Source organism: Erithacus rubecula (assembly GCF_903797595.1).
Source record: "Erithacus rubecula genome assembly, chromosome: 10".
NCBI lineage: Eukaryota > Metazoa > Chordata > Aves > Passeriformes > Muscicapidae > Erithacus > Erithacus rubecula.
Window position 1 is genome coordinate 27,903,320 of NC_136662.1, and position 25,424 is coordinate 27,928,743.

Consider the following 25,424-nt stretch of genomic DNA (forward strand, 5'->3'; position numbering starts at 1 on the left):
GGGAGCCCGCACCGGGGGGAAGAGCCCGCACCAGGCCTACAGCCCCCGCTCGGCGCCCCCATCTCATCGGGAGGGCCACATTACTCCCCTCCTCTCCTCGCTTTGCTGAGGTGTTACCCTTCCGTGAGGGGACAAATGGCATAAAATTTATACTGATAAAGTGAGGACTGCCCGGGGGGGTGGTGGAGTCGTTGTCCCTGGAAGTGTATGAGGAAAGAGTGGAGGTGGCACTGAGTGCCATGGCCTGGTTGACAGGGTGGTGATTTAGGCCTTTTCCAACCTAACTAACTGAACCTGTGATTCTGTAATGGCAGAGGCCGCTGATTCAGCCCCAAAACCCACATTGTCACCGTCATGGGCACCCCGAGGGCAGCGCCCTGGTCAGATGCCCTGACACCAGCCGGCGTCACTGGGCACTGCTGGGCACCCTGTGGAATGGGGACCCTGGAGACATCCCTGCCCTCTCCCCAGCCCCGCCAGGGATGCTCAGCAGGGATATCCAGTGACACCAACTCTACCTCTAAAAAAAGCAACATTCTACCCTCAGTAGCCTCTTCAATGGAATGTCTTCAAACTGAGAGTTAGATTACATATTAGAATAAAAAATCTTCCCTGTGAGAGCAGTAAGGCCCTGGCACAGATTGCCCATGGAAGTTGTGGATGCCCCATCCCTGGAAACATTCAGGAACTTGGAGCAATCTGGTCCAGTGGAAGGGTCGGCAGGATGATGGAATTAGATGTTTTTATGGTCCTTTCCCACCCAGGCCATTCCAGGATTCTGTGATTCCATCCTCCCGGCCAGCCCCGGCCGTGCCTTTGCTCACGCACACACACACGTCACTGGCTCCCAGACGGAAGGTGCCCGTTGCTCAGTGCCCCGGGGCAGAGCCAGGCACTGCCAGGGTGGACACAGCCCCAAAATCCAGCCCTCTGCTCCCTCCCCAGCCCCTGAGGCCAGGGAGCCTCTGGCACTCGGGGTGCCCATGGCTGCTGAGGGCTTGTTGCTGGCTCTGTACCCAGGAAGGCCATTATCCATGCTGGGCCCCACCTAGGCATTTTAGGCGGACTCGCCATGCTAGAAAAACAAGCCTGCCAGAGCCTGGGCTCACCGGGGCAGCGAAGGGCAGGGGCTCCTCATGGGGCACAGCTCCGGGAAACAACGGGAATCCCTTACACAGCCTGGCCTGGGGACACGGAGCATGGTGGGCACAGCCCATGGGATTGCTCCCACCCATCTCCTGTGGATCCAGGGTGATGGGAATCTGGCTGAAGATGGTCTCCTCCAGCCCTGTCAGCTGTAATTAAGTCCTTAAGGGATTATCGTGCCTCGTTGTCTAACCAAGAGAGAGGCACAGCCCAGCCTGTGCAGGGCTGCTCTGAAAGGTGGTCCCTCACCACTGACAGAGACTTTGCCAGGACTTGTCCTCATCCAGCTGCTGATTAAAACACAAAAATCCCCATGTTAAGGGAGATCACCACCGTTATCTCACCCGAGATTTAAAGCTTTATTTTAAGGGCTCATCAGCTTCATTAGGTTATCAAGGCAAAGGAGAGGTGCTCAGCACCAGGCCAGTGTAATTACCAGCATCCTCCCCATACAGCTCAGCCCTTCCTCCCAGCCAGCCCAAATTCCTCGAATCCTTTTTTAGATACAAAAGCAGCATCTAACACCAAGGTGGAGGGGCAAGAGGCCACAGCCCGGGGCTCTGGCTCCTTTGGAGGTGAGCCATGCCATTGCTCATCCCTGGAGCCCTGGGGTGTGGATGCTCCTGCTTCCTGCTGCCCCAGGAACAGCCGGGCTGCTACCAACGACCCTACTGCCCAGCTGGCACGTCCCATCCCCAAGGCTCCCCAGGTAATAGACTCCTTCAGCAGCAGGGTGTGGAGTTTTCCAGGCACAGACTTGCCCAAAAATCCTTTCTTTCCTTTGAGTGCTGCTGCAAAGCAAGAGATGAGGCTTTTCTTCCACTCCAGACTGGGAAGAGATGTATTTTCATGGCAGAACACTCTCATAGGAAGCCAAAGACAAAGCAGAAGCTTTGAAACAACCCTTTTAAAGCTGGATTTGAAAGCAACTAAGATGAAATAATAGCAATCAAGAAACAGTAGAAGTCTGGGTAGGTTTTAGAAGGTTTATCTCTCTCTGCCTTTTTGTCCTCTCTGGCTGCTAATGGAACTTGCAGGTAGCAAAACCAGGACACAGGTGCTGAGTGATTCTGGATGCCCAGCTGCTGAGACCCAGCTGGCCCTAAAGCTCAGCTTTAGGCTCCCATGGCACATTAAGGAACCTCCTTGGTTTCCTTAGCAAAGCCTTCAGTGCCTATCTCAGCATCCTTAACTTTGGGGAGAGTTGTACTTCACTCTGTAGCAAGGCCATGTGCTAAGGATGACCACAGAGATTCCTGTGCTGCAGAACTCTGTGCAGCAGCAGAGCAGTGGCTTTAGTTCATTAAGCTCATCAGCTCTGAAATCTCCTTTCCCAGACTAACACCCAGCAGGAATCTCCTTGAAGTCAGTGAGGCGTGGGCAACATCAACAGGCTGAGAACCTCAAAGGCGGCCACAATCTCTCCAAAATAATTTAAGCCCTGCAGAACTTGTTTTGTGCACCTAAAATGGATCATTTTCAGATACAAAGCTACTCAGATCACCTTTGTGCTGGGTTAGAGAGGAGACAAAGAAAGAGTGGTTGGATTTTATATGTTCAGGTCTTGAAGTGATGGAAAATAATGTATTTCAGAAAATTAAGAAAGGCTTTTATTGTCCATTTTTAAAAGCATGAATTTGTCTATAAAATGTTCAGAATGGCTGGTTGAGCAGACCCACGACCTCTTCACTTCCTTTCAGTTGTGGAAGTTCAGAGCCACAGGGAGATCCTGAAATGGACTTTCTTCCTTGAAAATTAAAGAACACGTTCCTACCTAATTGTGTGATTCCAGGAACTGACTGCAAGGAAAACACGAAACCAATGCAAGACTCATGATACAACCATGGCAACCCCGTAATTGGCATTTCAGAGGCTGTTCAGAGAGGTTTGCATCCAACATCCCTGAAAGCCCCTTGGAAATACCAGCTGCAGAGGAGGCTCAACAGTTTTCCTTTATCCAGACTTCACAAGATGATGAACTCAAGGAAGTCCCCCTTGATCTGCAGTACAGATGAAGTGTTGTCCTTCTGTGAATTAAAGGAAAAGCCTCACTTGTCTAAGAAAGCAAGGGAAAATTGTGCCACCTGCCACCTCCCTGACATTTCAATCCAGGTGGCACTTTTTTCTTGGTGGCACAAATCACACCTCAGCTGAGACATGGCCTCAGACAAGACCTTTGGCAGCATCTGTGTCACAAACCTGCCAGTTTCGCTGAGACAGGGAATAACACCCAGAGCGGATGTGAATCCCAACTGCTTCCCAATCTCTGCATTGGCCCTGCCAGGCTGACACCTGAGAAGACCAGGATGGCCCCTCAAAGCCCCCCCTGGCAGCTGGGAATTGCTGACTCCACGAGACAGGCTTGGTCGGAAATGGTTGATTTCTACCTTTCAAGCCCAACCAGCCTGTAATAACAAGAGGCACAAAAGCAAATCTGGGGTGCATTCTCAGGATGTGATGAATGTGTTCACGTAGTTTGCGTCTGCAGAGAGAATACAGCAGTACCAGCCTGCTGCTATTCACCCTCTGCTGATTCATCCCTGCTCCAAAGGACAGCAGCCACGCTGCCCTTGCTCTTCTCAGAAGAACCCAGGGAGACCAGGAGGAACTGGCACTGTCATTGGTATGTCTGGGTAGGAAACGTTTTACCTGCAAATTTCACATCTACCAACAGTCATAAATGATTACCATGACCCAGGTTGCACAGAGCAGATGTTTTCCAGTCCAGCTCATGTTCCCAGCTTTAAGTAGCAGATCGGAGGAGGCCACACCGCCCAGATTTGCCACATCATTATTTGGCAGGTGGTTTAATTGCAGCGCATGAAACTGAGAATACCACAGGGATGACAACGGAGCACTCCTCTCTTGCTCTGACAGTAGTCCTGCAACGTAAGCAAGGTCTCACCTACCAAGGACTGCTGTGCCCAATCACAGTTCACAGAGCAGCGCTGGTTCCATCAGTCCACAGAACAACACAGCCAGACACAGACACTGGACCAGGCTCCTTGCTGAGCTCCTCAAGCAAAGCCACATGAACAGTGGGATCCCCTGCAACCTCCTTTATTTTGTTGGAATCAAATCAAATCAAATTTGTAACACCCCCCAGAAGTGGTGTTACTTCTACCTCCAGCAACTTCTCAGACAAAATCTGAGTTTGAGTCAGTCTAGACTTCATGCAAGAGGAAGCCACTGGAAACCCAGATCAGGGAGGGAACACAGCCCAAGGGACACAGCAGGTCTTGTACAGGTGGAACAAAGGGCTGGAAAACTGGGGCCAAGAGAAACATTCAGAGCAGGAACTAACCACCTGCTCCAGGCCATCAGCACACTTGGCAGGCAAATGAAGGTGTCTGTACTTCAGGAGCCTCCTCTATGCCCCTGAACCTGCCCAGCCATCACCCTCCTAAACAGAGCTACTCTATTCTTTTCCCCAAATTTCTGCAGGACCTTATTCAGGAGGACGCAAGAAGGTGCAGGGCTGGGGCTACAGGTTTTGTTTGCTCCAGTTTTCAGGTCTCACAGGGTGCCTTTCCCTCCCCCACAGGACTGGCATCCCAAAGAGCGCCCTATGCTTTCAAACTCCATTACATCTCATCTGCATTCCTGCCAGGCAATGGCCCATGCTCTGGGCTGGGTGCCAGCAGCTGGGCAGCCCCCCTCCTCTCCTTCCTGCACTCTGAAGAGCTGCTGGTGTTCAGCAGCTCCCCACCAGCCCCTTTTCTTTCCAGGGCTATGTTAATAAGAGCCCAGACATTGCAGAAGCCCTTGTGCTAGGCAGGGCACAGGATGTCTGGAGCAGAGTCAACCTTTCAAATGCTCCAGTGCCAGGTGTCTTAGCATATGGGATGGCTGCAGCCGGCACCACATCCCCAGGGAGGCACCTGGGAATGGGCTGTACCTGGGAAGGGAGGCACCAAACCATCCCACTCAATCCAGAGTACCATCGAGAAGGCAGCTGCTGGCCATTGGCCAGCCCAGGAGTTTCACCAGGTCCACAGGCTGTCAAAAGTAAGCGTGCTCTGACAGTTCTGGGAAGAGTTGCACAAACACCACGGGTAGAAAGTCAGTGACAAAGTGAAGCAACGTAGACTTGCAAATGAGGAAATGAGAGCCTTCATCACGCTGATTGCTGGGCATCCTGGGCAAGGACAGCAGAGCAATGCAGCAGTTTGCTGCGTCACGCGCCGGAGCGCCTTGGCAGCACTCCCACCCACCGCTTGAGCCGTTTTTAAAGGAAGCCTCTTCTTCAGCCAGAGAAGCCCTGACCAGCTTTGTTTTTTTTCAATGAGAAATGCACTCTGAGCCCCTTCCAGGGATGGATGCAAGTAGACAATTGTCCAAAAATACAGGACTTGTGGAGTAAAATCGCTGCAGGGTGAGGCAAGGCTCGACACGGATGCTCTCCTGCTGCTCACTATTGAGGACACAGAGGCTGCAGCACCACTTTGCCTCATCCCTTTGGACATCCAAGGACCCAGCACTGCATTTGGCTGATTCAAGCACTGAGCTCAGAGGGCTGTGACATCCTCCTGTCTGTCTGAGGACTGTGATGGTGTTCCCAGCACACTCTGCTGGGGACCAGTCCTGCACACTGGCACTGTGGGACTGCAGCAGAGCTGCTTCCATATTGGAAGGCTGAATGCAGCAAGTTCTCCTCCAGGATGAGGTACCTCTGCTAAGGAAAAGCAAAGAACAAATAAGTGCAGTGGTTTAGTTCTCACAGGTGCCCCCCATTTAATGCAAACAGCCCTCCCAGGCAGGTGAGGTGTTGACAGTCACACAGTGTCTTCCAAGCTGGAGAGACCAATGCTGGGTTTTGTACAGAGACTGCAGTAAATGGAAAGCAAAGCCTTTTCTGCTGGGCTGTACATTAATAAAAGGCACCAAAACACAGCAGAGGTACTGAAGCAGGGGTGGCCACAGGCACTGGGGAGGCTCAATAAACACCTGTGCTCTCTGGCTCACACTTTCATGCTGCCACTCCATCACCACCTGCCTACACCTGTGGTTTGGCACTGTAAGTGCTCGGCCATCCTCTTACACAGCTCCAGAGCTTTCATGTGTTAAAGTGTTCTGGTTTTTTGGGGTTTCTTTTGTTTTGTTTTGTTTTTTGTCCTGGAAAGGAAACAGCAAAGATTTAGAAAAGTTCCATTAATACATAAAGTTTCCAGGGAGCAATGTTTGCCCCTTGGTGAGGAAAGGATTGGTGCTGCTAACAGCAGCTCTACAGAGCTGTACCAATTTAGGAGCCTAATTGAGGGATATAAAACAAGATTGAGGCTCTGAAAAGCCTCATATAATTCCAAAATTGTTGTTTAACATAAAAATATTTTAAACCATGAGGTTTTAAAACATATTTTAAATAAATATGTGCAAGGAGTAACTTTTATCCCCACAGTGAACTCCTGCAATGATTACTCAATGCTATTTTCTGGTGTTAGCAACAATCAGCTTTAACACCAATGAAATTGTAATAAAGTTATAATTATAATTAAGGCAACTCTAATGGGATTTTGTAGACTGTGATTGGCATCCCAAGCACAGCATCAGACAGAAAGGGGAATGCACAAGGAACGAATCTCCAGGACACCATCAGAATTAGCAACTGCTTGGGTAATTAGAAAGCTCCATTTTATAAAAATCAGAAAACAAGATTAATTTATAAATCAGTTTATTTACAGATTTTGTTCTCTTAAAGTACATTTCAGTTACCAAAGATATTTACACTGGTGTACACAGGGATCACCCTGGTTATTTTACAGTTCCTAATTACAAAAAAACTCCCCAACCCCTCCACATCCTTGGGTCTGTCTACTGTGCAAAGCTGCTGTGGATGTGAACACGAGCTGAAACTGGCCCAAACCCCAAGTTACCAGGTTATTTATACATACACAGTAAATGGGTTTTTTTCAGCATCTCCACAACACAGTACACTGGGAGAGTGAGCCTCCCAAAAGGTGGCTTTGCAAATGTGTATCAAAAGGCTCTGCAAAATCAAGGAAAAAAACCCCTAGTAAATGCAGGTTAATTACAGTATTCCTTTTTCATCTGTATATAATTTCGCATTTAACACTTAAATTACAAATAAGTTCAATAGTTTGCTTTTCTCCATTTTAGTTGATTTGTAAACACTTCAGATGCACTAAATAACTTTTAAGATTCAACTGTTTGTCTGCTGAAAAGTACTTTTTTTTCCTACTATTCTTAAGGTAGCAAAGATATATGAAAGTTGGAACTGCACACAGTTCCTCGCAGTATAGTCACTTAAAAGGTCTCTGTCACTGTGCTACTGAAGGTCTTCTGCAGGTACACACTTATTCAAGTATTGCAAAAAGCTAAGGCCACTTTTTCAAAAAAGGAAAAGGAACAAGATGGGATTTTTCAATCCCTCATTCCACCTTGTGAGCAACAAGCCTTCTCTGAAAGGCAGGAGTACTGATATTCCAGGGCTTGGCTCACAGAGTGTCCTGCTGTTAGAGAGGTACTTGCACTTCATGTTTTCACAAGCCTGGGCTTTCCCACCTGGCTCTGACATCCTTCCAAAGATGGAGCAGCATGTCCCCAGTGATGACAGCCACTCCCCCAAACAGCTCATGGCTCTCAGCAAAATGTCCCAGTCTTGAATCTTCTTATGTGGTTGCACTGAGATAACCAGGATGCAGAAATATCCTCTTCTTCTTACAAAGGGAAGGTTGGGGAGAGAAGCAGAGAATTCAGCCTGTTTGTGGGACCCCAGGCTTCCCCATATCTCCTCACTACCAGCCTGACCCTTGCTTCATTGCAGGAATCATCAGCCCACAAGTACTCAGCCCACTTGAGGTTTTGAACATACACTCAACTCAAAGCAACTCAACACACGTGAGGTATTGAGAAGATAATTCACGTACGTTCAAGTCATTTTAGGGTTGCTCCTAGCAAGGATTGCTACCAAAAAAAATCAGTGATGTCTGCAAAGGAACAAAGCCATTACTTAGACACGGCTTCCTTCTATCCAAACACATGTTAAAAACAGTGCTTCTGTGGAGGGTACTACAGCCAAAAGATAAGCACATGATCTGCAAAGGACCCCTGTACCCTCCCAGGTCCAACTGCCCAACCTCCTCCCTCCTGCTGGACAGACCAGAAACATCCCATGAGCCCCCCAGAATGGCAAAAAGCCCTGGGCATGCAGGACAACCTTCTCAACATTGGCCATGGGATCTACAGAACCTAACCTAACCTAATGCTCTGGGTACAAACCGACTCTGCAGGTTTCTGTCCTCTTTCCATAATTGCTACCTATAAAAATAGCAATCCTTGCTATTAAAAGAGATACACTCAGGAAAGGGAATCTGAGGTGGTGACCCAATCAGTGACACCATGCTGGTTAAAACTAGCAGCTTTAGTTTGCTTCTGCCTTAAGCATCCAAGGGTTTCCTGGTTCAGCATCATGACATTTTACATGAACATGAATCACTCAAAAAAAACCCAAAACAGCTGAGCAACTGAGCAATGCTCCACCAAGACCATCTGACCTTCCAGCCAGAAGGGACACTGCTGTGGGACATACATGTATATGCCCACTGAAGATGTCCCTATCCACCATTACATCCTCCTTGTTCTTCCACTCACAGAGCTCCCATGGATATGGCTCACCACTAACTCACAAATGAGGTGCTGGCAACACTACATCTGAGAATCTGCATGGACCTCTGGCAAATCCAACATTTCCCAGTGCTGTCCCTGAAGAATTACCAGCTATGTGTCATTGTGCAAAACGCAAATATTCCAATGACAGCTTTCAAAAAATCCCAAACAACCCAACTCAAAAAAAAAAATGGTGGAAAAGAAAAACCAAACTGGACCAGTAGCAGAGGTATGCACAGCAGGAAGCCCAAAAAGCAAGCAGATGAATTGAGATCTCCTTGCCATGCCTGTATGCCTGTTGGGGGCTGCAGCATCTTTGGGACACTTCTAAGGGCTTCTACATGTCTGTCTACACTCCATTGCCTGGAGAATCTGACTTTCCTCTGGCTCTTGTTCCAGGTTAGCAAACGGACATCCATTATTAAGGCATCAACGTTTGACCCCAGATTGTCCGTGCTCCTCCAAGAAAAACACATGAACAGGAAGAACAGGTCAGGAACCAGCACTAAGCAGAATGACACTGCAGGTAAATCCAGCACCAAACCAACCATGTAACACGGTGCAGAAATTCCGAGAAAGGAAGTGAATAGAAAGAGCTGGGAATTTTCATGCAATTTTTCAGCTCAGCCCTCTCAATTCTCCATTGTCTCTGAACCAGGTTCTTCTGTTTTCAAGCGCCACTCCTAGACCTGTCTTTGCATCCCACCCTTGGTCACTGAGGTTTGGTTCTTCCTACCTTCACCCCCCTTGTATCTGCCTCATGAAGCTGGAGGTTTTGTGCGAAGAATATGGAGCTCTGGAAGTTTCAAACCAGACAGTCCCTCAAGTTCACAGGACACTCTCCTGTAACCCACTTAATAAATTATCTGAAAATAAATAAAAAACCCACATGCACAAAAGATGCAGACAGTCAAGCACCAGACACCGCTTTCTTTGGTGAATACACTCTGTTCTCTAAATTGTTCAAGTAACAGCTTCTCCAATTCATTAGGTGACAGTAAGGGAGAAAGCTGAGGGATTGAAGGCCAAATTTTTGTGAGGAAATATTTCCCACTCCTGCATGTCTCGTGCCTGAGAAAATCCTGAGTATCCATTATCTGGGAGCAGCTGGTGCTCCAGGAAGAGAAGTGCTACACGGTAGGAGGGAAGTTGTCCATGGGCTCATCTTTCACACTTGACATTATGCAGGCTTTATCTTGCTCCACCTAGGAGCAAAGCAGCAAGAATTCTTTACTTGTAGGCAGGAAGCAACATCATCTAATTTCCCTGGACTGGGCTGGCACCATGCTTGGTACCACGTCACAAAAGAAAGAAGAAAACCAGCTTCATGGAGAAATTAATTAAGTAGGCTCTGAAGCAGAAGGAACTAATGCACATTGTTAGGGCTGCAGGAGAAGACATGTTAAGATTATAACACTGTTCAGTATGGTTAAGTCTCTGTTTATGACCAAAACCTGACCAAACTGTTGCTTCTCCAAATTACTCACATTTCCAAAGACAAGTTGAGTACTGATGGCTGACCACCATTCCAGCACAACAGCCAATATCCCAACTTAACCCAACCCTTTCAGGGAACAAGCCAAGCATGTCAAAGCCCCAGGCTGGGACCCTGGGCAGCTGCTGACAGTTATGTGACATAACTGCATTGGCACATGAACAGTCTTGAGCACTCCTCAAAGCAGCCTCAAGTGCGGGATCAGCTTGTTCCAAACAGTAAATCTGGTGCGAGGTCTTGGCAGCCAGCTCAGGTTCTTTTCATCCCACCTGAACTGCCTGGGAACTCCATGTGTGGAAGTCCAGCCACACCACATGCAGGAAGGAGAGCAGGTCAGGAGTCAGAGAGGCCTGTGACTCCATGGTTGGCAGCTCTGAGCTCACTTCAGCACTGTCAGACAAGCAGCAGCCTGCGCTGTTTCTCGTTTATCTGGTTCAGTACATCAACAGTGTCTCTGATTAAGGCCTCGAAGATCCCATCTGCCAACTGCATCTTTACACACAGCTCATCCTCGTCATAGTTCACCCACTGCGCTTCTTCCTCGTGGAGTTCCTGCACCTTGGAGGGTAAGAAAGGCAATACAAACATTACAATTCTGTTCCTTTAAAATAATATTGCCTGCAAAATTCCAGAAAGAGTCCAAAGCAGAGTGTATCTGCCAACAACATATCTGTCTTTGTAAGAGATTACAGGAAACGCTTGTAGTGGCAAAACAAACACAGTTCTCTTTGAACCAAGCTATTTCACTGTATGAATGTTTTTTACTTCTCACTGTAGCATCCATTTTAAAGGCTTTCATATTCCTGCTCAAGTTTTTCACTTGAAAGCACTCAGCTAATGGGATATTCTTGGCCAACAGAAGAAGCTCTATTAATTAAGTTCCTAATTATGTTTTTGCAAGAAGCTGATTCCGTGTGGCTTAAAGTAGTAAGAAATAATGGAAGGGCCTTGAAGAGGGCAAGGGGAAAAAGAAAAGATTTCACTGCAGTTCAGTTTATAACATAATAAGAAAATTTTAGGGAAACAACTAACTTCAATTCTTCTGCATAGGAAGACAAAATGCTTGCATGTGTTATAAGACAGCATTACAACTCATTTGCATAGAATACTCCACACTTCATTGGATTTGACAGCATTACTATAAATGGAATTTTGTACCAGTACATTTGAAAAGTACATATTTCCTCCTATAACTAAACTGTTGACAAAAAAAATCCCCTTTTACTGCTCACTTACAAATAGGTGGTTTAGCATCAGATGAAATATATAATTTCATTCAGCAAATCTAATCTTATTGAGTCTCTCCTAACTGGATGTCTTCAATTAAACTTATGAAAAATTTGTCTTACTGACCGTTTCAGTATTACAGACAAATTAACACAGCTCAAACTTTTTAAAAAAGAAGGAATGAGTGCAAACATCACTTGTATTTAAAATGACAAAGAAAACCTGTTGACAGCTCTGTCTCTGCTCAGCTTTAGCAGAAACTCCTTTGCCCATAAATCTTACACTCTGAATTCAAAATGCATTTACAGTGTACAAGTGGGGCAGACACCTACACACTGTGAAACTAAGGTTAAACATAATGAAAAGTCTACTAACCCAGGATCAGTATGCAATAATGTTGTTTTCTGAGGCAGAACATAAACTATAGCCCAAACACACTCTCTTCCTTTTGCCTGAGGCTAAACCTCCCAGAAACTGATCTGTTTTGAAGCTGACAGCTGCTGTGGCACAATGATGATTCAATAACCCCAGCACAGTGTGAAGCCCAAGAAAAGCCTGCTATGGGAACCCCAGGGAACTGGCACTGCTGCAGGGTTTGCAGGCATTCATAAGGCCCCAGTTCGACACGGGGCTTCAGGCTGACAGCTCCTTTCTCCCTGCTTTAAGAGAGCCTGGGGAGAGGGGCAGGGATCTTATCCTGCAAACAGCTTTGGAAGAGTCATGCTGCCTGCTTACAAATCTGTGCTACCACAGTAAGTGCCTCATTCCCACACAGCTGTCAAGGACCAGGCATTAATGGCTTCATTAGGCTTGTTACTAAAAAGGAAGAAGCAACATTATTTGTAATCAAACTGTGAAGGAGTGCTGCAGGTGAAAAATAATTTAAATAGAAGGCCAACAAGTGGTAGATAACTGGGTGTGGGTTTGTGGAGGGTGGGGGTGAATGTCTGAGACTCCTGAACTCTCACACAGAAATGTGCTGCCTGCAACCTGTATCTGCTGGTTGTAAATTCTGATAAAGTAAACAGCAGCATATCCCAAGTCCTCCCATCAATTAAGAGGCATAAGATAGAAGCAGCAATTTGCAGACTGATCATGTGTTGTGTGTCTGCTCCATGGACTATTTAGATAAGGAAAAGAAAGAGACAGGGGTCATGAAAAGAAGAGGTGATGCTGAAAAGGGATTCCCTAAAAGCAGAAGTGATTTGGGGAAAAAAACAACAGGGAGCTCAAAGGTAGAAGGTGAAGATGGCTTCTGCAAGAAAGATCCTGGAAATGAGGGAAAATCCTAAAGACAAAGGAGGTGGGTGGAGACAAAATCCCCTGGGCATGCCAGGCGATGCCCAGGGACCTCCAGTGATGACATCCAAGGCTGGTAACCTGGAGCAGCTGCATGACAGTGACTGACCCTCCCAGGCCAGCTGCAACTCCACTGCTGAAAGGTGAAGTCAAGACTTAGTGAAGGTAACACTGAGGGCGGGGGAAGAGAGTAAATAATCAAGCAAGTTAAAAGCTCTGATCTCTCTGGCCTTAAATAAATCCCAATGTCCAGATCCACACTAAGGTGCTTTTTATTGTGTCTCCCTGACAATTTCTTTATGGTGCTCTAGCAGGGAAAAGAGATACATGGGATAAAGAAGTAAAAGTAAGCAGAAGAGGAGAAGGTACTTGATCCAGGCAGAGAAAGGCTGGACCTTCTAACAGCACCAGAAAGAAAACCAGTATCAATGATTAATCTTCTCTTGTCTGTATCATTCCCCCCTCCCTCAGAGGCAGAGTAGACAATTTCCTTTGGCATTAGGAGGACTTCCTAGAGCATACTTCTGGAAAACTGCAAGAATGTGCAATTTGCAGCTGCAGGCAAGTCTTGTTTATAGTGTATTCAGAACACGTGTGGAAACTGCCGTGCTGCTTTGCAGCTCTGGCTGCACCATCCGAGCCAAGGCAGTTGTGACTCCTTTGTCTGGGAAAGGTTTGATCCATTTGCTGTGTTACCACTAACTGCTCCTAAGTAATTGAGACAGAGAAAGAAATTGAGATTTCTTTAATATCTGACAACTGTCATGGTTGCATGGAAACGGGCTTTGCCCTGTCTTCAGTACTTTGCACTTTCTCATGACAAAAGTAAAACTTCACATATTTGATACCAGGAAGCAAGATGTCTATACCAGAAAGAAACTGCATTTGGGTAAAGTCAGGAAAACTACAGTTTTAATGGAACTGAATTCCAATCTACATGAAAACATAAATAGTGATGAAATGCAGAAGGTTCTGTGGTATTTTTTAATCTATGCCTTTTTTTTTTGGTATGTACTTTTTATTAAATAAAAATAAACACGCAAGGGGGGTATGCACACAAAAGAAAAACCAGGAAACCAGGAGATAACATGATCACATGATCCTGCTGGCCATCTAGTAAATGTCACAGCACCTAAAAAAACCCACATAAAGTAATATAATCGGAAGGAACTTTAGAGAGTGACTTAGCATGTTTTGATTTTTTGAGATTCCTGTTCAAAACCATGAATATCTCTTTAATAAACTATATTTCAGGAGTCAGTAGACTATTTGGGAGACTGAAAAGGAAAGGCATCCAGATATAAAGTAGTGTCTTGGAAGAAGGCCAGCAGGAAGAAGGCAGGCAGGTACGTTCTCACAGCCCTTTGCTCTCAGAGTGCCTGGAAATCTTAAGACAGCATACAGGCAGCCTTTCAGTCTCTTCTTACTGTGCACTCCCCTTGGGCTTAGATCTGAGGTGCTGCAGCAGTGGCACTTCCAGCTTTCCAATTAAGCCAGCTTGGTAGGAACAGCCCTGCTTTGTTGCAGAGTTTTTGCACAGAGAGAAACATTTTGGCTGTTAAATCAACAGGTCAGAAGATCATGCACTTTTCAGCACTCTGCTGGCAGGCTCCTCAGGTGTGAAAATCAAACACATAGGTTTGGCAGTGTCATGTGAGCTCTGCTTTCTCAAGCTCCAGATAAAAGAGAAGGGGGGCTGACAGGGAAAGCAATGGCAGAGTTTGTTCTAGCCCCATGCAAACAGATCAGCACACGGAGTGTTGGCTGAAGACCCAAGTGGGAAAAAAAAAGGAGTGGAAACAAACTATTGTCAATGCTTGAACTTAAATAAGGAGATATGAGGGCTTTTGTTGTAGTTTAAAAACAGGTTTTGAAAGATGCTGGCAGCCCTGTTGTACCAAAATGTACATTCGACATTCTCCACAAAGCACATGTGATAAAGGAATAACATGAAGGGACAAGTAGGGAAGAAGGCAAATGCTTAAGATATTCCTCTAACTTGATTTTAAATGAAGTATCTTTTCATAAATGTGAATCTCCTGTACTTGTTTACTGAAAGTGAAGATTTGCTGTAAATGTTAGTAACTGGCACGAAAATCCAGCAGCTCAGATGCAACCCTGAAGAATCCCAATACAAATCCTTTCTGAGGACAGAGATGCCTGACTGAAGACAAAAAGAAGGCTGCAAAAAGGAAAAGAGGAAGATGTTCTTTTATCACTGGCACTAAAACATGACTCACCACATTGGTGTCAATGCTGGCAAAGCACAGAACAGAGTGAAAATGCAACTAAAAGTGCAGTGATTGGAGGAAGAAGCAAAGCTGAAGGCAGAGCAAGGAGGCAAAGTATTAATCCATTCTGTTGTCCCTTTAATTCCCAGCAGGTGTGATGGCCAACCCACAGGTACCAGTGTCAACAACAGAGATCACCAGTGCTGCTTCTCCTGCTCTGTCCCTTCATCCCTTCAGGGATGAACTTTCCACTGGGAATTAAGTTCAATATGATAAACCTACAACAGTGCATCCAGGCATAATCAGCAATAGCATTTTACTGGCATTTGTTTCTGTATCTACAGAAGAAATAAAAGTCACGCCCAGCTCCTGGGTCAGACAATATTGGACAGTCAGGTGTGTTCAATCTTCTCAATATCACAAAAATACACAGTTGTCTCAACAGAAAACTGTGAAGAGATGCTTTTATTTTAAGGTTAATTTGACTTAAAATGGAAATGAAGAAACTGGGAAGAAACTGTGCTCTAAGTTTAAATGCAAGTAATAGAAGCCTAAGAATGTTCACCTCTGCTTTAAAGGATCAAGTTTTATGTTAACAGTCATTGTCTTTACAAGCATCAAAAGAATGTGGAGAATCAATCAGCTCATGTATGTATTCACATGACATCCCCTACACATTGCACTGGTAGGGGTATACTGGCTACATCTTCACAAAAACTGAAACTAAGTATTTTGAACTGTGATTTTCAAAACAAATTCTACAGCACCTAAATCTACAAAAAACATCTCATTTTCCCTTTCAGAAACTGCTCTCTTGTACTACTTGAATACACTTTCAACAAAATGTGGGGAATCCTAAAACTGGCCTCTCAGTTTTGGGGTACTCATAAGCTAATGGGGATAGGCAGCAGGTCTTGCACCTCTATATATCCTCTACTGGCCTTGGATCTGTGTTACCACAGAACTCATGAATTTAAGCTGGGGTTGACCAGGAGACAGAGAAACCTGTCCAGATACTTCATGCTTCATAGAGATTTTAATAAAATAGAGTTGTTTCTCTTGCCTTATCTCCTCAGATTTTCAGTTAAAAGTTCCTCTGATAGTGCCTCACATCACAGTATAAATTTGTAAGAAATGCCCCTGGGACTGCTTTATTAATAAAGCATGGCATGCTGCAACCTTCACAGAGTTACTCCCACTCTTCAGCTGAAGTTTTATTACTATATTCTTGTGAGAACAAAATAAAATTAAACACATTATTTATTAGGCCAAACTTGTACAAGCTCCATTAATCTTTGATGTCTGGATCTGCATGTAAATCACAAACTGGATTGTCTGAACTTCAAACCTCACCTGAAGCACTCTGGGGCCTTCAACTAGAACAAATTTTTCCAGCCAGGAATCTTACTTTCTAGCTATGTTGCAAAAAAGTTAGGAATTTGGTACACATGTATAATAGCTGTAATATTAGCTCCCTTGGGGATCTAAATATAGAACTTTCTTGTGCATGCTTTAAAAACCTCTACATCCCAGAATCAAGTGCATCAGGACGTAGTGGGATCCATAAATAGATATTCTGTTTAAATACAATTAAACCCCTGTGTTGGAAACCTTCCAGTGATGGGCAATTAAAAGACCACACAACCCATGATTCCAAATTACTTATATGTGTTTGTTGTGTGGAATCAATTCCAGGTGTAATTAAGTGAAGCACAGTGCTAATGATGACTCATATTTCCAAGTAGAACCTTCACTATCATTACAGCCAATAAAACATGTTAATCATCCTGGCAATACAAGCCAACAAAATAACTTTCAAAAACTGTACACAGCCAGACATGATCTATCTTAGACAGTTTTAACACTGAACTGTCTCTGCCTCAGTGGCAGTTGCATTCACTAGTTTCATTACATTCTCTGTCTGAAATTAAATAATATTACTTCAAAATAAAAGCATTTTAATTTAAACTAAGAAAAACACATTCCCTTCTCAAAGAAAAAGTTTACTGTCAATCAAATATTTCAGTGTTTCCTTCTGAAAATTTAGGCTTTAAACTTTTTGGGAGTGAGCAAATTTATACTGCAGTCAAATAAGCAGGCAGAATTAACTCAAGTCACCTTCCCCCACTGGCACTGGACTTCTGACAGCTCCTGTACACTTTGTATTTTTTAAACAGCATGCCTGAATACTGAAAATGCACTCCTATGTCACACTTCAGTCTGGTGGACAGCATCTGACACAACTGCTTGTTTTCATACACTTACCAGTATGTGATCCACCCGGTCTCGTTTCTTCCGCCCGAATTTCATCATCTTCTGCCAGTCTGTTTTGTGATTAGGTTCTTTCCTCAGGCTGAACAACTTCAGTACTTCAGCTGCAATGAAGTTCTACAGAACAGTAAAGGTGAGATTTATTACCTCTGAGCTAAGTAATTAAAGGTGTGCACAAAGCAGCTCCCCTAAAAAGTCCCACTATAGAATTCACATCAGCTGTCAGAACAATTATTGAACCTACAAGGGGTGGGGATGGAGAATGGACACCGAGACACCCACTGCTGTAACAACCTTGAGAACAGACACTTTCAACACTACACAAGCAGAATATTCTTACAATTTATTTTATGGGAAAATATTAAAGAAAAGCAGGGTGGGAATTTGGTGTCCTTGTCCCATGCCCCTGCTGTCCCCATCCACACACTTTTGAAAGTCTTCTCAACTAATGATTGAGTGATTTAGATACTATTTATTTATTTTCTTTGATTTTCTGGACAGTTAACACACTGTATCTTCAGCAGGTTAATCAAAATTTAGCCAACCCCCTCAACTGCAGAAGAAACAGTGCAGGTGGGAAGTTCTCATTTGTGTCCTGATGAGCCACATGGAAGGTTCTTTGTGGAGGGCTTTAAGGAAGGTTTTTTCTCATTGTCCAGCCCTGCAAGTTTAACCTAGGTCCAGTTAGGCTCTTGCTTGTCCCTCAGGCTCTGTGATTTTGTCCTTCCTCGAGTGCTACCACCAATAACAAGGAGGTCTCTTCTGGCTTGTCAAACACAGCTATGTCCTCACTAGTCAAATTTTGGGTTTCTCTGGGCAACTCCTGTTGTCTTCAGAGAGGCTGGCATAGGTGTGTGTGTCTGACTGAAAAATCTAGCTCATCCCATTTGGCCCATCCCTACCATTGGATCCATTCCAATTTAGCCATACGGAGTTCCACAGAAATCTGCTACAGCAGCAGCCTGTCAGCATACCAATTTTATAAGATCAAGGTCATCCTGGCAGTTCTGCACAGAGAACTGAGGTTTAAAAACAACCACTAGCAGTCATAAGGACAGGGAGGCCAGTCTGTTGAGTAAAAAAGGACCTCTCTGACGTACCAGCTCTTTCAGGCTGCTAATCTCTTTTCTCAATTCATCTCTTGCTGGGTACACCTCTTATGATCTTCTAACACTCAGGTAAATGCTAGTTTAGTGTTTTTCATCTTGCTTTCCCAGCTCAACAAAGATTTCTTCCTACCTTGATTTCATCCAGATCATTTGGATCTTTGACTCGGCGAAAATAAGCAGATGCGATCCTACACGGTTTCATCCAAATGGGTTGATTCAGATTAGGATCCTCAGCGAAGATTTCCCCAAAAATCTCTCTTGTTAAATCAAATACCACCTGAACAAAGGATGAAATACAAGTTATGGCTTCTTTTGTCTATGATGAATTTTCAAAGGACAATACCAGAATATCTGAAGACCATACCTTTCTGTAAACCTGCTTGTTTATGGTGTCTGTGTCCTGCTCTTGAAGGGTACCACTAAGATCTGTTTTAAGGCTCCAGCTTTGCAGATCATGACCCAGCTCTTTCAGTTTCCAGAGTTCCTCAGCTGCTGCATGCACCATCCCTTCCACCTCCACCGCCGTGTGAGGGACCGCCAGGGGCTCCTCACTTGGCTTTGGCAGCACCTTCTGTGGCTCTGCCTGAGGCAGCACTGCTGCTTCCTCAGCTTGTTTCTTCTGCAGCTTAGGGGAACTCAGGCCATAGTCCTCATCAAACCAGTCTTGATCATCTCCCAGCACACTCAGGAACTCCCGGTTGAGCTCCAGCTCTGCCAGTCTCTTGGCAAGCTCCTCCTGGCCACTGGCACCAAACACGGGACTCTCCTGCAAATCAAGAGCCACAGAGTAAATGTGAAAGTGTGTCACATTGTTGTCTCACCCAGTTTACATTTTTAAATGCTCTACTGATGTAGCTGGCAATAAATGGCTACCAAAACAAGCCATGCACTGGGATACACAAAAACATATGAGACACATACTGAACATACAGGTAATCTCCACATCATCTAACAGAACTTGGGAGAGAAACTGGTGCCACACCACATTTGTGATTCAATCATCCCCAGTCAAAGGCAAAATCAACTCTTAAAATCAGTGCAAGATGTCTGCCACTCACCGGTCTGGGACACATGTCTGGAGAGGAAAGCTCTTCTCTGTCATCTTCCAAATCAGAGCTTAGGAAGAAGTTATTCAGTCTGTCTGGAATCTGCTTTTCAACCTGCTGGGGTGGGGTAGCAGCTCCCTCCTTCACCTCACAGAGCTCCTGGTTGCTGAGCTGGATTTTCTCATTCTTGATCTTCTTTATTTGCTGTAACTGATTGACTGTGTCTTTCACAAAATCCCTTAGTAGACAGTCTGTCAGCAAACTGACCTTTTCCAGTTGGTCTTTTGACTTTTCTTCCTCTTTAAGAGGCAGGCTGAGCTGTGCTTCTAACTGGTTCTTTTCTTTTGTCAGCAAATCCAGCAGTGGAGTTGCATGCATCTCCACGAGGCCAGGAGAGAGATCATCTAACTTTTCAGCACATTCCTCTCCCAGTGTCTTCTGCCTCTCCAGTTTTTCAGAAAGGAAATCTGACATGTCATCCAACTGAGCAGGGGAAATCTCATCCACAACACTAGAAGTGAGAGGAGTGTGGCTGGCCTCCTCTTTTACAGCATCCTTCAGGTAATCCACCACTGACTGCTCTTGGGCAAATGAACCAGGAGCTACAGAAATCTCTGTTGTGCCGTTTGCTTTAGATAACTCCACATCATCCCTTTCCTCAGCTGAGGCTTTTGAAACAGCTGTGCCCACAGGAGCTTTATCCTGGGAATAGCCCTCTGTTGCATTTCTACTCTGGCTTTCAGCTTCTTTGCCAGGTTTGGAACTTTCTCTATCTTTCTGCTCAGCTTTGTGTTGTTTCTCCAGTCTATCATCAAAGAATGAGTCTTCATCATCCTTATTTGTGTCTAAATGGCTATCAATACTTTCTATCATATGAGAGATTTTCTCAGGAGGAGCAAAAATACCATGCTTTTCTCTGCAATCAAAATATTTAATATCATTGTAAGTTCCATTATTGTTCCCTTCAGGTTTATCCAACTCCACGCCAGCCCAAAAGCCTTTGGCAAATTTAGTCAGCCCTTTGAATCGCAATGTTCCAGGCTGGACTTTACTCACAAGTACTCTATCTCCAATGTTGAAATTGGACAAACTGTCTGCTTCTTCTCTGATTGAAGCCGAGGCCCACAGTGGTGAGCAAGTAGGAGGCTGTTCTTGCTCTGCATCTCTGCGTTCAGTATTTTTCATGAGTTCTGTTGGGGACTTCAGCTCCAGCAGCCTTTCTGAGTGCATGCTGCCAGAGAGAGACCTGTCACTGAGGCACTCGCTGATTTCGCCATCGCTGCCCAGGCTGGGGGACCTGCTTCGGCTGGCCTGGGTGTGCTGGGACTGCTCCCTCAGGGACTCCTCGTTAGCAGAGAGCAGGGATCCCTCAAAGTCATCTTTGTACTCTTCCCCAGGCAGCGTTTCTTCAGCTGAAGCTTGTTTTCTGGAAGAGGATCCTTCAAAGTCTTCAAGGTATGATGGCTCTTTTTGACTTGAGAGCTGTTCTGAAAGCAGATCACCTTTTTCCCCTGCAGATTTGCTGTGTTTGTGAGAAGTCTCCTCTATGCTTGGGCCACTTACAGCATCTTTATTTGATTGTCTCTGTTCTAAGATTTCTTCTGTATCATGAAGACTTTCCACAGCTACATCTAACAGTTCCTTCTGAGAGTGTTTGTTTTCAGAGCTGTGATCCAGTGAACTCTCCCTTCCTTCATCTAACGTCAGCAAGACGTCAGAACTCTCCAAAGGTTTAACATAAGAACCTCCACTCTCATATTCCTCAGACTTTATGTACTCCAGTTCTTCTGGAATCTCAGATTTATGGCTAATGGTGGAACCAACACTGGATGCATTTACCACTTTGTTCACTGACTCGAGGGATATCCTGCTAATGTCTTTCATATCTTTGAGATGAGCTGAAGAAGGGACACTATCTGAGAAATCACCAGCTCCTGCTTTGGAACTCTCTGGTAACACTAAAGCCAAGGAAGGTGTTCCAGAAGGTTCCCCTGCATGGACAGCTGTCACAGCCACCTTCTTGGTGGGCACAGACACAGATCTCTCGGTTCTTGATGACACAGCATCTTAAAGGAAAATAAAAAGTGAATTTCAGTAGATTGTATAACCCACATTGTTTTATTGCAAACTGCAATCACAGGCAACTAAATTAATATCAAGACTTCTATGTTAAAAGAAGATACAAACTGGTGCCCTGGAAACATACACTTCTGGCTGTCCTATAAACATGATCGACTTCCATTCAGTTCCAGGGTTATAAAGCTTTCTTTCTGCTTCTATTCCTTTAACCAGTATCCCAAGGTAAGGACTCAGTTATTTGATTGCAAGCCACAAATACAATGAAGATTAGAATGGGAGATAATGAGATAATCATCAACAGCAAAACAGTGAAAAGCATCTGATCTCAAGTGGTAAAGGAACAAGAAACAAAAGAAAGTAAAAAAGTCGTCACTTAATTATGGTTTCATATACACCTCAGAAAGAGTAAACTAAATACTGAATACACAGGCTATTCTGCAAAAGCAGAATCCTGCTAAATAAAACTGCAAAAAATACAGCTCCATCACTATAATTTTATGAAGTCTCCATCTTCTCTTAAAGGGGAGATTCACCCTCTTCATGAATCAAGAAGGAAAAGGTTCAAGAATTTTAAAACAGTCAGTCTTCAAGATCTTAATCTGTAGTATGGATTCTCCTAGCTACTTACCTGCATGTTCTGAAATGGATTCCAAAGATGCTCTGGATCTCTCTGACTCAGTCAGCGACTTCCAGTTTTTAGCTGTCTCAGGCCTAAATTGGAAAAATCAAATTGCATGAATTACAGTTACACCAGAGGATGATGTTTGGTTGGTTTTCTTAATAGATAATAACAGATAAAAATGAAACTACAAGCTTGTAAAATTATAACACCACACCAATGTGTTATCATAATTATAACATAAATAGTTTGCGTTATCAACATACTGTGACCTTAGAAAATAGGAATGAAGATAGAGGAGAGTCTGGAGAGTCCTGGAAAGTAATCTTTTTAAAACATTAATCAAACTTTATCTCTTTCCAGGAAAAAAAAAAAAGAGAAGGAAAAAAGAAAAAAGTTGGGCTGTTTCTGTTTTTTTTTTTTTTTACATTTTAATGCACTAAAATTGCACCATCTGCTGGAGAAAATGAAATGTTTAAAAACACAAGTGCAAAAGATCAGCTGAATTCTCTACCCTTTAAAACCTAAGATCTAAAACAGATTTAAGTTTCCAAGATGAATGATTTGCCTCATACAGTGCAGTGGATATAATTAGTGACCACAATGACAAAAAAAAAAAAAAAAAAAAGCCTTTAGGCTGATAATCCATGCAAAGTATCTGGCAGAATTTTTTGCACAACAGAAAATAATTATTTAGAAAAATTATATTAAAAAAATTGAAAATAGAGCCTGAAAGGCTGGGCAGAAGAAAAGGGGGATGCCTAAGATAACAGACATGGTAAATCTTATCTATTTTGAGTCTGGTGACAGCAGCAAGCAGGCCAATTGGATACTGCCAATGCCCAGTGCTTTAAGGCAGAGCAATTAGCAGCTTCCATTGCATCCATGGTTTTGGCTAAAACAGCAGTCAGTTCCAGAATAAGCTCAAAAAGAAGAAAGAGAAAGCCCAGGTACCTGTGGAGTGGTGGTGCCTTGATTTTAGGTTTTTCAGCAGCAGCTGAGGATGGGGTTTTAATCTGAGGTTTGGCTGTTGGTGATGCCTCCAGATCTTGGCTCAGCTCTGCTTCAGTCTTCTTGATAAACTCATCATATGACTGCACATGGAAAACAATTCCAGCTGTTAATACACTAAACCACAACTGCAATTCAACAATCAAAACCTATTAAGTGAATAAAGAATACATTTTGTTTCTCTATAAACCGATCTATTTAACTTTTGCAAGATCTACAGCTGCAAATCCTAGAAATTTCAGTACTTTACTTCCAAAGCCAAATTACATGAGCACTTATTTTTAATCTCAGCTAGAATAGTATGTGTATAAATGTATATAACCCCCAGAATGCTGCTAGCAACTCATTACAGATAGACATTTTAAGAGGGAATGGCATTTTTGCTACAGCTCATGATTGGAAATAGTTAAATAGCTGGGTTGGATGGGGCTTTGAGCAACCTGGTCTAGTGGAAGGTGTCCCTGCTCATAGCAGGTGGATTGAAATGAAAGGATTTTCAAGGTCCTTTCCAACCCAAACTGTTCTGGGATTCTGTGTAATAGTCACACTTCTATCACAACAGTGTGCCTTTCACAGCTGTTGATACAATATTCTGCCAACAACACCCATACTATAAAGATTTATCCAAGGCTAACAATCTGCTACTTTGCCCTTCTTTCTTCTGTTCCTAACCTCCAGTTGTTTGATCAAACTGGCTTCCTGGGCCTTCAGTCTCTCCTTTTGTCTCTTTTTCTGCTCCTTTTTCAGCTGATAAACCACAGATTTCCTTTTCCGTAGCTCATCCTTCAGGGCCCTGATGCGTCCTTCGATGTCACTTTGATCAGAGGTGGTTTCTGAAAAAGTTCAGTTTTAGTCTTTACACACGTGCACCTCACAAAACAATTCTAAGCAAAGCAAGAAACAGTCATTCAGTAATTACAAAATCTAGTTCAAGAAAAATCTCAAAGAACTTAATGTCAACATATTACTTAACATGGTAAGACTCTTAAGGTGGGAATTCAGATTCTAAACACTACTATGTGTGTAAGATATAAAAAGGTGTTGCATCTTGCTTAATTTAAGAGATAGGCTCTGATACAATAACTTGTTACAAAGCTTATTCACACCAATCACACGTTTATGGTCTTCAACACTAGCTACTTGTCATGTTGGCTATTGCAGAAATTAATTTTCTGACATATTTAAAAATACAACTCAAAGCTGCACACCAAAAATATATCTGAAATACAGACTTGTAATTGTAATAGCGAGTTTCAAGCTGCAGAGTACACTTCATTGATGAGAATGTCATCATGACAGTGGACTTCAAACAAAGTCTAAGTTTCTGGCCCATGCAGATTTTCTAGACTAAATACATCTATGAAATGCAGAGCTGACTAGCCAACAGCTGGAAGGGAAGTCAGTTTGAACAATGCAGAGATTGTCACTGTCCCCAGATACTCAGACCTAGTCTCTGCATGGTAACCCAATTCTATCAATAACTCTGATTTTCTTATTTCTGCCGTACAAGTTTTACTTATTTTCTCTTTATCTCTCAGACTGTCTCAGTTGCTCATTAAGTGTTTTTTTCCACCCACCTGATCATGTCCACTTATTTCTTGTTTTAAATGTATACCAACATAGTGCAAAACAAGATCCTTGTCCCAGGTTAGTGCTGCCACAATTAGCTATCAAAAACTCCTCAAAGTATTTACCTGACATAGCCATTCTGGAGCCCCTCCCTGAGCTGATGTGCCCCTTCCACTTCTATAGCTGCCACTCCTAAGAGGAGGATTTTGGCTTGTTTGTTTTTCTAATGCTTAGTATGATCTGTAATTTTTTCTGGATGCTCATAAATGCTGATTACTTTATTTAGTAATTTAGAAGGTCAGTTACCAATATGCTTTGGTCAGCTAGCAGGAATAGCTGACATTTCCCTAATCCATCTCACTTCTGAATGTAACAAACCACCATAATGAAGGATTCCATTCTTAACAACAGCTGGTAAATCAAACTACTGTATTCTTTCTGCATTAATAACTATTGTTCACCATTTAAAGAATTAAAAAAAAAAAAAAAAAAAAAGCCCAAACAAAAAGAATGGAACCTCACTTGCTAATCAGGTGCACTTTGTGATGCCACTGTAATTAACAGCTCCTCCCTAACAGTAAGTGACTGCAATGTAATTACAGCATTTCTTGATCAACTCATAAGGGAAAGATCTGCACATGCTTTCATCTTTGACGATCTTGTCTACGCATGCATCAGACTGACAGGCAATGACTT

General features: G+C 43.9%; 1 protein-coding gene across 5 annotated transcripts in view; it reads right to left on the reverse strand.

Moving 5' to 3' along the window:
* Positions 1 to 6,800: 6,800 nt before the first annotated feature.
* Positions 6,801 to 25,424, reverse strand: part of CEP350 (centrosomal protein 350) — a 69,223-nt gene continuing 50,599 nt past the window's right edge. For all 5 annotated transcript variants that reach the window (XM_079313953.1, XM_079313955.1, XM_079313951.1 and 2 more), the window contains 8 exons: positions 23,832 to 23,992; positions 23,103 to 23,242; positions 22,158 to 22,240; positions 19,463 to 21,516; positions 18,769 to 19,170; positions 18,535 to 18,681; positions 17,290 to 17,412; positions 6,801 to 10,825 (listed from right to left, as the gene is read on the reverse strand). In XM_079313953.1, coding sequence (XP_079170079.1) covers positions 10,661 to 10,825; positions 17,290 to 17,412; positions 18,535 to 18,681; positions 18,769 to 19,170; positions 19,463 to 21,516; positions 22,158 to 22,240; positions 23,103 to 23,242; positions 23,832 to 23,992 — 3,275 coding nt within the window. In that variant the 3' untranslated portion in view covers positions 6,801 to 10,660. The remainder of the gene's footprint in view (positions 10,826 to 17,289; positions 17,413 to 18,534; positions 18,682 to 18,768; positions 19,171 to 19,462; positions 21,517 to 22,157; positions 22,241 to 23,102; positions 23,243 to 23,831; positions 23,993 to 25,424) is intronic.